The sequence below is a fragment of the Leguminivora glycinivorella genome, chromosome Z (assembly GCF_023078275.1).
Source record: "Leguminivora glycinivorella isolate SPB_JAAS2020 chromosome Z, LegGlyc_1.1, whole genome shotgun sequence".
NCBI lineage: Eukaryota > Metazoa > Arthropoda > Insecta > Lepidoptera > Tortricidae > Leguminivora > Leguminivora glycinivorella.
The window spans coordinates 22365236-22377896 of record NC_062998.1 but is presented as its reverse complement, the minus strand read 5'-3'; the positions used below and the strand labels follow the sequence as shown (position 1 = coordinate 22377896).

At 36.9% G+C, this 12661-nt stretch overlaps 1 protein-coding gene across 2 annotated transcripts in view; it reads right to left on the bottom strand.

The window, feature by feature from the left end:
• Window positions 1-12661, bottom strand: part of LOC125240942 (transcription factor E2F2) — a 69121-nt gene that overhangs the window by 44900 nt on the left and 11560 nt on the right. For both annotated transcript variants that reach the window (XM_048149146.1, XM_048149147.1), the window contains exons 3-4: window positions 7217-7380; window positions 6924-7120 (exon numbers count right to left, since the gene is read on the bottom strand). In XM_048149146.1, coding sequence (XP_048005103.1) covers window positions 6924-7120; window positions 7217-7380 — 361 coding nt within the window. The remainder of the gene's footprint in view (window positions 1-6923; window positions 7121-7216; window positions 7381-12661) is intronic.

The following is a 12661-nucleotide window of genomic DNA, read 5'->3' as shown; positions in this document are numbered from 1 at the left end:
AACTATATAAAAACAACTTATCACCTCTATAACTGACACATCCCCCTATTCTGGCTTCTATTAGTGATAACCTCTGTAAGTGAGACAAACATTGTATTATACCTATCTAACTGAGACTCTGAATAAGTGGAATACCTCTTTAAGTGAGATAAATTTTGTCGTCTCTTGAAGTCTCACTTATCCAGGTTTCACTGTATTTGATCACCAGTGTCCGAGGTGTGCTTTAAGTAAGAGGCATAAATGTCATTATGTCAGTGATTCAATAAATATTGGTTTCTATGTCAAATATTACAGATGACAATCATTTCTTGGGCCAAATTAAATATGAGTCTTGTAGCATATTGTCCATATTTACGAGCCCCAATGCAAATGATATCGTCTAGTCACACTTCAACGTGCGATATTTATTTCCGAAACTGGTATTTAAACCCAGATTGACTTTGATGATAAATGGAATACACGACACACTAAGCCATTAAAACTAGTTTAATCTTGCGCCGTACAAAATGCCCTAATGTTATATGTTTTAATATAATCATATCATAAAAATAACATATCTAAAGCAAAAAAATACGCCTAGTTCATATTTGAGGCATAATAGGTCGTCTATTTTAAATAAAAATAGTTTAGTAAGATTAATATTATACAATAATATTTTAAATTGAATTAATAATATTATAAGTCGTCTGATATGATATACGGCTACATAAAAAGGTAAATTCTGTAAAAAATATAATTATTCTACAACATTTTTATACCAAAATAGCAAGAGGTAAGTCGGTGCCTGAATCAGTGAGGAAAATTATAATTTCCAGTAACAATAGCGGCAAATCTACGTTCCAAAATATCCAAAGACCTTTTTTTGCCAAGATCTACGGCGCATACAATCATCCAGCATCAACTAAAATACGGAACCGTCTCCTGTTTAAATAAATCTGGCCGTCGAAGAATAACTGCCAAAGAGAAAACAGGATTTTGAGGAGCATCATCAGGAAAAATCGTCATGCAAGAGCAGGAGAACTTACCTAACTATGGCATGACGCGATCAAAATAAACATTTCAGTCGATACCTGAAAGACAGTAATGAAAATAATGGGCTTCGGTTTTCACACCGCTAAACAGAAACCATTACTTACTCAAAAGCAGAAAACTAACAGGTTGAAATTTGCACAAAAGTACAGAAACTGGACTGCCGATCAGTGGCGAAAAATAATATGGAGCGACAAATCCAAATTTGAGGTCATAGTTGGCGATGAACGAAGTAAAGTCATTCAAGATAAAGGAGATGCATTTCACAAAGACTGTCTTGAACGCAAGGTGTAGTTTCCAGCATCTTTAAATGATTTGGGGCTGTATGTCGGCACAGGGTGTGGGATGTCTGCAATTTATAGATGGAACCGTCAATGCAGAGAAATACAAAAGCATCTTGGAATAGAGTTCACTACCGTCTATAAGAAAGTTCAAGTATATAAATGGATTTACTTTTCAACGAGATGGTGCCTTATGTCATACTGGCAAGACAACGATGGAGTGGCTGAAACAAAAACAAATTCCTACCATATCATGGCCATCCAGCAGTCCAGACTTGTCTCCCATAAAAACTTTGTAGTGGTAAATGAAGAAAAAGTTGCGAAAAGATCCTTCTAAATCCAAAGCTGATTTTAAGGAGAAACTTGTGGGTGTCTGGAATGGAATAACCCCTGAGGAGTATAGACAGTTGGTAGATACAATGCCGCTCAGAATTAAGGCCGTTTTAGATGCAAAAGGTGACGCCACCAAGTGGTAGTTGTTCTTTTCTGCATCGGCTACGCTGAAGACGAACATTTTTGCGAGTGTTACATTTGGTGAAATTATGTTTTTTTGTTTACTAGTGAGGAAAATTGTTAATTTATGTTTTGAATAAATAAAATATGCATTATAAGCTCTCTTGTTTTTATGTTACATGTTCTACTAATCATCTAATTCATCCTGAATTTTGAGGTCGAAGTTAGGACATAATATTTTTTTCATACTAGACGATATCATTTGCATTGGGGCTCGTACACACATCAATTAAACAATAATAAAAAATTATATCGCAGAGCAGTCAAGAAATGATTCGCTTTGCCGCAGGGAATAGTCAGATATTTGCATAATTTTATATTAAATATCTCAGTGTCGTAGATTATTTAATAATTAACAAGGAAATTATTTAACTAATTGTTTGGAATAAATTAATATAAGTTTATTTTAGTTTTTTTTTTTTTAGTATTACAAACCATCCCTCTTAATAATAGTAAATGCTACAAATTATTTTAAACATATAAGAACGTTCGCAAGGCAGATATTTGTCAGTAGGAGTTTCTTTGGAATTAACATTCAATGACATAATGGATGAAACTTGACTACTGTCAGCAGGGTAAAAAATATGGAGACTAGGAATACTGTGTTAAAATTCAATGTCATTAACTATAGTCAAGTTAACCGTAGTGCCACGGCCATGGCTTTCCTTAAATATATTCAAAGTTAATACAGTTAATTTAGGCGCATATTGCGGATCAGAATCTCAGAATTAACAACATAATACTATCGAACTGTGGGTCCGTCCGAATGGACTTACTGGGTCGGTCCAAATGGACTTACTGAATTTTACTTCTATGAATATATGGCTCAACACACAACACAACGCCCAATGCTACGGAAGACACCTATTTCAGGCAGGCAAGTACTTATGGTCGCGCGATAAATGATAAAACATCTGGCCATTCCTACCGCACTTAATAGTGCCTGAGGCCCATTTCTCAAAACTGAAAGTTACAACTTACAAGCGGAAATCTCTTTCCAACTTGCCATATTAGACATTGTAAGTTGTAACACTACCACTTGTAAGTTGTAACTTGTAAAAAGTTTATTCAGCTTTTTTTTTTTTGCTATGACACAATGAGAATATTATTACGTCATATAATTATCTTGACTCAATGTACAAGATATGTAAATTATACTAAAATCGGTTAACTAGAAAAAAAGTTATCAAAGGAAAATGATTTTTCGTTTTTTTTTTACAAAAACTATAAAGTTTAGGGTGCTCAAATTTTGCACATTAATTACTGGTGTAGAGCCACACCAACCATAAAAAGTAAAAGCCCAAATTCGTCGGGGGCAGAATCACTTAGCTTATCCTGGCACGCCCTTTAATAAACGAAAATAAATTAAAACTAGGACTTAAATTTCGAACGAAATTATTTTTTGGTGTGCTCTCTTTGTCTATTTCACTATAGATAAATAATATACAGAAGACCGCAGCCAAATAGCGCTAGACCCTACTCATAGTGTTGTGTTCCTGTCGGCGAGTAAGGCTGCCAGAGCTCAACGAGGGTTCGGTGTGCTGATGACGGGAGGACTTACGGAACTAACTTGTTCCGTCTATTGTCCTTTGAGTCGTCGGCAATCCGAACCCTCCTTAGAACTTGTACACTCCTTTTTGCTGTCTACTTAACACAGCAAAAGGGAATGTACAAGTTTCTAATGGGGTGGCAACGCGCATGTGAAACTGTTTGATTTGCAGGCGTCCATAGGTTACGGTGACCGCTTTACATCAGGCGGGCCGTATGCTTGTTTGCCACCGACGTAGTATAAAAATAAATAAATATGTAGATGGGTGAATCAACTTTTTCTTGCCTGTTATTGTCATGGATACGGTCCCCTGGGTCACGCTGGTTTTATCCGTTTTATGCAAAATTATGCTACTTAAACTGTGCAAACAAGCATCGACAAAGAGAGCACTCCAAAAAATAATTCTCATTTATTTATAATACCTACATTACTTTACTTTCTATGTAAACTTGTAAAGTTTATGACAATAGGCAATTACAAATAACATAAAGAAAATAAGCAGTACTCTAATAACATGAACGCTTAAGATTTACAAAGGTTCCTACACTAGGCAGAGCCTGTCCTGTAGGTTGCAAACACAGTTAGGAATATTCAAAACAACAGGTTGCGCGCATCGTATGTATTTCATGTTTTTCTTCTTGTTTGCCCTGCTGAGGTGAAAAGTTGTTTGTGTGACACGAGACCAAAGTTATAGCGTGACTCAGGGGACCGTAACCATGGCAACAGGCAAGAAAAAGTTGATTCACCCAGATATACATTATGATATTGGATAAACCTTGAATACACATTCTACGACGCCTAGATTTCGCCTGATTTAAGAGGGTATCATTCATATTTAGCAGCTTGTTACCATTCTCATTTATTTACATGTAATACATTACTTTATTCAGACCGGGCCTCTCCACCACTGACCATATACATTCTCTAAACCAAATTATTGAAAAATGTCAAGAACATAAACTTCCACTTTATATCGCCTTCATAGATTATTCAAAAGCATTTGACAGTATCACACATGACTCCATATTCACTGCCCTGTTGAATCAAGAAATAGACCCACCCTACATTAAGCTCCTGAGTAATATATACGCAAACAGTACCGCCTCCATCAAACTGCAATCCTCTGGCCCGTCCTTCAAAATAGAGAGAGGAGTTAAGCAAGGAGACCCGCTATCGCCGAAACTCTTTACCAGCACTCTGGAACACGTCTTCAGAAAACTTGCGCCAAGTTGGGGAGAGAGGGGGCTGGCCGTCGGCAATCGCAGATTGACTAATCTGAGGTTCGCTGACGACATTGTCCTTTTCTCCTCAACAGCTTCCGAGCTGCAAAAAATGCTTGAAGAACTAAGCACCGCAAGCCTCGAGATTGGACTAAAGATGAATATGTCAAAGACCAAGCTTATGACTAACAGTGCACCGCATGGCATAGAGATTAATGGAGAACCAATTGCATATGTCCAAGAGTACATTTATTTGGGCCAATTAGTTTCCTTCCAGGCGCGTCAGGAAAAAGAGGTCGAAAGACGGATTGAAAACGCCTGGAGGAGCTATTGGTCCATGAAACATCTTATGAAAGGTAATCTTCCGATGACACTCAAACGGAAGCTCATGGACATATGCATACTCCCAGTTCTGACCTACGGTGCACAGACTTGGTCTTTGACTAAAGCTCAGAAGTCCAAGCTCGGGGTTTGCCAACGTGCCATGGAGCGCAGCATATTAGGTGTCAAATTGGTGGATCGAGTCCGGAACACCACGCTGCGCTCCAAGACGAAAATTATCGATGTAGCTCGGAAGGCGGCCAAGCTAAAATGGGACTGGGCTGGTCACGTCTGCCGGATGCCGAACGAGTTGTGGGGCAGAATCACCACGGAGTGGGAGCCCGAAAACTCGAATCGGGGATCTGGCAGACCCCGACAGCGATGGCGGAACGAACTGGACTCCTTTTTGAAGGAATGGCCAGACACGGCTTTGAATAGAGAGAAGTGGAAAAATTGGGGGGAGGCCTTTGCCCAGCAGTGGGACACGACAGGCTCCAAATAATAATAATAATAATAACATTACTTTATATGTATTTCATGTTTTTCTTCTTGTTTGCCCTGGTGAAAAGTTGTATGTGCGACACGAGACCAAAGTTATTTACATTTTGTGACTTTTGAGTCAAATTCGTCCCTCGATGCAAATATCAACTTTGGTATCTTGATGCACAAATAACTATATTACAACATGTTCAATACGGTTGCACGCCAAGAATTCATAGAAATAAATCGGTTTATTATAAAACACAACCCCCTAATGAGAGTGTGCCGTGTGGACGGACGATGCCCTCTTAAATTGACAACATTTCAAAATTTTCAATGTCCCTAAATCGAAAACCATTTCGGGATATACGCCTGTAGATCACAAAAATATATTTTTTAATTTTTTTTTCCATAATTTTTGTAAAAAATTCTTAAAAATAGTTTAAAGGGGAAGTGACGTTACATAGTTGTTCGGAGCTGCCACTATAACCAAAAAAATCTTCCGGTTGGGATGTCACTTGAGTTGGACTGTGACACTTATCACCGCTCGTAGTATGGGGATTAGAGGTAAGGAGCGAAAGCTTTATAAATATCAGCAATGCACATATAAAACCATAGATAGGTGACGCAGTAATTGCAGGTACATAATTGTTTGACACGTCATTTTTCGACTGTTCTACTTTGACAGATTTCCTTATACTTCTACATTCCATAGCTCGTAGTTATTCAATATTTGTTGACAGTGACACTTGACAGTCAGACATCTCGGACTGTTTAAGCTGACTGTTAAAACTTTATTTTTATGAATGATTTTGTCGTTTTCTTAGGTGTATGAAACAACTAGCTTTTGCCCACGGCTTCGCTCGCGTTAAATTCTAAAATTGCGGAATGCTCCATACAAACTTTCACCCCCCATTTTAGAGAAATGAGCGGCGAGAAAGAGACAAAAAGTAGCCTATGTCACTCTCCATCCCTTCAACTATCTCCGCTTAAAAAATTACGTCAATTCGTCGCTCAGTTTTGCCGTGAAAGACGGACAAACAAACAGACACACATACTTTCCCATTTATAATATTAGTATGGATACATGTGACATCCTTAAATTGAGTCTTGACGTTTGTAACTTACGCTCTTTCTGCTCGAAGTAGTAATAAGAAGGGATTTTCGCGTGAAAATAGCAGTTTTTTTGAAAAATAAAAAAATACATGTATCTTTTATTATTGAGTTCTTTCAAACCAAACAATAAAAAGTAGTACTAAAAAATTTGAAATGTCAATTGCATGAAGAGGTAACGAAGTTAATTGTATTTGTTTCCAATGCAGTTATATTACATTTGTAGTTCGGGCTAATTTCTGAAAGTCATCAAATAATTAACATTAAATATTATTAAGGGATACATCGATGGCTTGTTAGTGAGCCACAATAACATGTGTACGAGATAATGTGATTTTGATTTACCAATGCCTCTTAAATTATTTTGCTTTCGATGTATCCCCTCGGGAGTTAATTGTGAATGAAAAAATAACTTACCGCATTTCCATTGTATATTATTTTTTGATCGCTTCTCTAAAATTCCTATACCCTCTAAAACATTAGTGATGTCGTATATTCGACGTTTTTGAACAGAGAGGTGCTCCGCGGCTATATTCAAGTCGAGGACGCCGTTTGGGGAAGACTTCAGCAAAGCAACAAATTTTTTTGTAAGTAATCCTAATGATGTGTCGAACCTGAAAACATTTATTCTCCAGTGATGAATCTTTTCAACACGGTGAGATGGAGTTACAATATCTAAATGATGATTTTTATATTAAATCATACCATACCTTGATCTTTCACTGTATTTTTTCATAGAACTGGACGGTCGGCTGTACGGTGTCAGAACTTTCACTCTCTTTTGCTTCGGCGTTTTGAAATCTGCCTTCATAGGTACTACATGGCCTTGGCTACCGGAACTACTCTCACTTAAATTCAGTCTTCTTTTCACCGTCTGCGAAAAAAACACCGTTGTTATAAAATTTGAGATACAAAATAGCCTACACCACTTTATTGGCCATGTTAGTTCTACTGAACGATGCTACAATGTTAGAAAAATGGAATGATACGCCGCCCTAAGACGTTTAAGCATTGAGAAATTGTACGTCTGGTAGTCCCTCGTCGAGGCTCAGTCGGTCAAAGTGATTCGACCGGTGCAGTGCACTAAAAGATCCAACATCATAATGACAGAATTTTGAAATTTTTCCTTTAAACAAAAATTATAAGTTATAAAAGAAGAAAGAAATTATAAGTTATAATAACTTTTAATATTTAGCTTGAATAATGGTCAACAATATAAAACGAAGAGGCATTTTTGTAGGTTGATATACATCCGTAAGTTCAGTTTAGTTTAGGGTATTTCCAATAATATTATTATTTTAGAGATGAAAACAGAAACTACATTTTTTTAAACGGCGATTTCGGTCGACGTCCACTTTCACATTAATAATAATAAAGAGTAAGGTAGAATACCGAGCTGCAATGTTACATACAATTACCAAATAAACTAGGTATACATCAATCGACTTTTTTTGAAATAGAAAAACCGGCCAAGTGCGAGTCGGGCTCGCGCACAAAGGGTTCCGTAGCAGCAAACCAAAATTACAGTTAAATCAACCTATCTCAAAAACTATAAGAGATACTTTGATCAAACCAAAAATCGTTGAAAGAGTTAATTAGCATGCATCACCTCTATTTTTTTTAGAATTTTATACCCCGTAGTTATAAAAATAGAGGGGGGGGATACTTTTTACGACTTTGAGAGCTGATATCTCAAAAACCGTTCACTTTAAGAAAAATGTTTTTTAGAAAACTTTATATCATTTTAAAAGACCTTTCCATTGATACCCCACACGGGTATGTACATCGAAAAAAAATTTTCATCCCTCAGTTACATGTATGGGGGCCCCACCCCCAATTCTTTTTTTTTTTTTTACTATTTAGTGTCATAATTTTGTAGCGGTTCATACAACACATATTCCCATCAAATTTCATCACTGTAGTACTTATAGTTTCCGAGTAAATCGGCTGTGACAGACGGACAGACGGACAGACGGACAGACGGACAGACGGACATGACGAAACTATAAGGGTTCCGTTTTTGCCATTTTGGCTACGGAACCCTAAAAACGTACTGCTGGTATGCACTTGACATCTATTATGTAGGGTTTTAAATACTTAATTTGAGATTTAGAGTTTAATTTGCACTAACAGGAAGAGCAAAAAGTACGTTTATGACTAACACTATTTTTTTCCCGCGGCTTCGCTCGCATTAGAAAGAGACAAAAAGTAGCCTATGTCACTTTCCATCCTTCCAACTAGGTATCTCCACTTAAAAAATCACGTCAATTCGTCGCTCCGTTTTGCCGTGAAAGACGGACTAACAAACAGACACACACTTTCCCATTTATAATATTAGTATGGATTCGAGTAATAAATACATAATTCTTACTGACAACAATTTTGAAACACTGTAGGATAAGTTGTTTTTCTAATCACTAAGTAAGACACACGACACGGGGCATTGTCAGTGAAGTTAGTGAACAACTCGCAGCGGGCGCGGGCGCGGATGGATGGAGCCCGGCGCGCGCGAGTGGGGAGGGCCCCGATGCCAACAATGCGGCACATAAATTACATTTACACAAAAGGTACCCAACTCTCGGAAGGGACTTCGAGCAAAAGAATGGCATCTTTAGGTCTTAAAATTAGTATTATTATTAATAGATCGCTATTGTCAATTGACTGGTTCGCAAGTTCCTTTTGCGCATGTGTGGCTGTGGAGCGCGTAATCAGAGCAGATGTGCCTCCGTGCTATGGCTTCAAGATAACACACAATAAGGATACCCCTCTCGGTGTTCGGTTTACTTTATTAGCATAATCTGATGAGCGCTCTAAATGAAACAAGAAGTTAATTTCGAAAACAGATTTTACCCTCGCGCCTTCTTTCTGTCGGTAGGAAATGTAGGTAATAATAGTATATTATATGTATAATGGTAACTTAATGAAGGCTATAAAAGTTGAGTACCGCGTTTAGGCCACGAGACCTGCTGAGTGGCTTAAGTAAGGTACGAGACATTTAGCCTTCATAATTGTTACAATTGTATAAGGTCAGTGCGGGCAAGACCGGCATACTTTATTTGAAATAAAGTTTGAGTGGATAAAACTAGACTATTAAAGTAGTCTGGAGTGATCCGCATGGTCCTATGGGCTAGCAAATTTTATATTCTACACAGCTTTTATAATACTTTGGTGAATTATAGTAAACTTATGTGATAAAAATCACTTTTTTTAAGGCTCGGCGGGTTGACCGTCCCATAGACAGTTTTATTTTGCTCTACTCAAACTGCATATTCAAAATGGTAGGTGGTCCACTAGATAACTGAAAGCAGGTATTTGTTGAATTTCTAGTTATCTTTCAAAGTAAGTGCTTGGTCGTAGAAAAAGTATTGTATGCAACGGTGTTTAACTGAGTCAAAAAATGCTCGTGGCGTCTTTATTAACAATTTTCGGCTTCGCCTCAAATTGTTACCCACGCCACTCACCTTTTTTGACCTCTTTTAACCACCAGTTGCATAAAATACTATAAATGCTAAATTCTCGTTTTTACATTACGGTGGTATGGACAAAAGGCTGGCAACCTATCTCTGTACCACAATATATTTTATTTCAACCCCTTAACTGCCAAGAGTGGCACTGAAACCTAGTTTCATGTACTCTGCCTAACCCATTTGGAAATACAGGCGTGAGTTTGCGTCTTCCAGCCCTTCGCCCACACCACAATGGAATCCAATAATAAATTAAGTAGGTAGTGGGCAGTAGCATTGCAAAAAAAATCTCACATTTCAATCCAATAACGCCAGGGGACCCCCCCCCCACTACCTCCGTAACGTAAAAACCGATAAATTAAAAAATAGGGTATTTTGGGACTAACACTAGTAACGTCACAAAAACGCTCTCGACTATTTCATCCCTGGGTTTTGAAGATAGAGCACTGATTTTTTCAACACAGAATATTATTATTCTTATCTGTGTCTGGACCCGTTTTGATATTATTATTTTTAAAGACGCTACAGCCCATCAAAAATTTCCAAAAACGGCCTTACTGATTATGGCGCAAAAAAAGGTGTGATATTTAAAATTGGTAACAATTAGGCAAAAAACTAAACGGTCCGACACAGATAATTTCATTGTTATTCAGATTTTCAAATTTCGTTACCTGTGAATAAGTTTTGAAGGAGGAAACAGTCGAGAGCGGAACCTCGATTTTAAAGATTTTTTTGAAATATCTTTTGACTGAGTTGTTCTTAATGGACAATTTTTTTTCAATAAATCTAGTTAATAAATAATAACACTTGTATATTTAAATAAAATTCCCAAGTTGAAAGGGGGGCTCCTTTCCATTTTAGCATTTTCGCTCCTGTAGCGTCTTAACAATAAACTTGATTCGTGTTTCGAAGTCGAACATCGAGTTCAACATGGGTACGCAAAAAATTAAAACATATTTTTTAAGAAAAAAAACCGCCGCTTTTGGGGTTCTGGTGAAAGGTACTTGTGAATGTTGGATTATGTAAAAATGTGTAGGTCGGTATTTTTTAAAACTGCTTTTAATGTAAATCTTTGATTAATTGATGGAAACACACATGAATATACGTATCCCGTTAAGGTTTGAGGAGTTTCCTCAATTCCTCATGAATCCGATATCCGATTATAAGAAATCGAGCTTGACAAAATTTGACTTGAAAACTCAAGATGCTTAACAAGCATAACAAAGAGAAAAAATCTCCTAACAAATAAATGTCAATGTTCTGAAGTGTCTGAACTTATTGCATGCTGTTCTTATTAAAATACCAAAGTCATTATAAGCGTGCCGTTCAGATTTAAGGAGTTCTGTTCTGATCTTCATCAGCAGTTCCACTGCACCAAATGTCACTGTTCTGGACATAAGTGCATGCTGTTCTTATAAAAATACCAAAGTCACTAGAAGTGTGCCGTTCAGATTTAAGGAGTTCCGTTCTGACCATCATCAGCAGTTCCACTGCGCCAAATGTCACTGTTCCGTATGTAAATGCATGCTGTTCTTATAAAAACACAAAAATCACCATATGTACCTATGCCTTTCAGATTTGAGGAGTTCCCTCGATTTCTCCAGGATCAGGACTGGGTTCTGATAAAAATGGGACCAATCTGTATACATATACATTAAAAAAAAATTCAAAATCGGTCCGGTAACGACGGAGATATCGTGGAAGTGGAACAAACATTAAAAAAAATACAGACGAATTGAGAAACCCCCTTCCTTGAGATTTGGGGCGGCGGTTAAAAAACACTTATCGAAATTTGATTTTAGTGAAGGTGTTACAGACATGAAATTGACATGTTTGGATTTACCTTTGACTTAGAAAAATTCAAGAGAGATTTTAATTTTGAAGTAATTAAAACAAAAGTTACGACCATAAAACCAGGTTTTGACCCTAAAATTGTTCAACGTTGATGCAAAATCAAAGAAACAATGAGCTGTAAAGTAATGATAAGATATTATTTTGTTTAAAGACGATGTTGTCCATATGATAGGCTTTAGAAACTATCATAATAACAATGGATTCAAATCGAAGGTCATTGGCGCAGGGAACGCCAAAGGGCTCCACATGCTTTTCATCGGTTTTTGACAAGTTTTGTGTTGAAACTCCTAAATTTGCACTACAGATGGAATTTTAAGACCAACGACCATCGGTTCTTGAATCTTTTAAAATATCTCTATTCGTAAACGCCATATTTAAAAAAAAAAACTTTCTTTTATGATCTTTTTAAACATGGTCAAAAAACCACTTCGAAATTTGATTTACGTACATGAAATCGACATGTTTGGATTTACCTTTCACTTTTTTTTTTTAATTCAAAAGAGATTTTTTAAACTACCTATTTAAAACAAAAGTTATGACCAAAAAACAAGTTTTTGACCCTAAAACTGCTCAACTTTGATGCCAAGTGTCAAAGAAGCAATGAGCTATGCAGTAATTATGAGATACTATTTTGTTTAAAGACGATGCTGTTAATATAATAGGCGTTAGAAACTATCATAATATTAATGGATTCAAATCGAAGGTCATTGGCGCAGGAAACGCCCTTAACTACTGGTCTTATCTGTGTAAGAATGTGATCATGACATTCATGACGCTTCATGATAAGCTCAAGAAAACCTGAGCTGCAGGTACTCGGATAATACTTATCCACATATA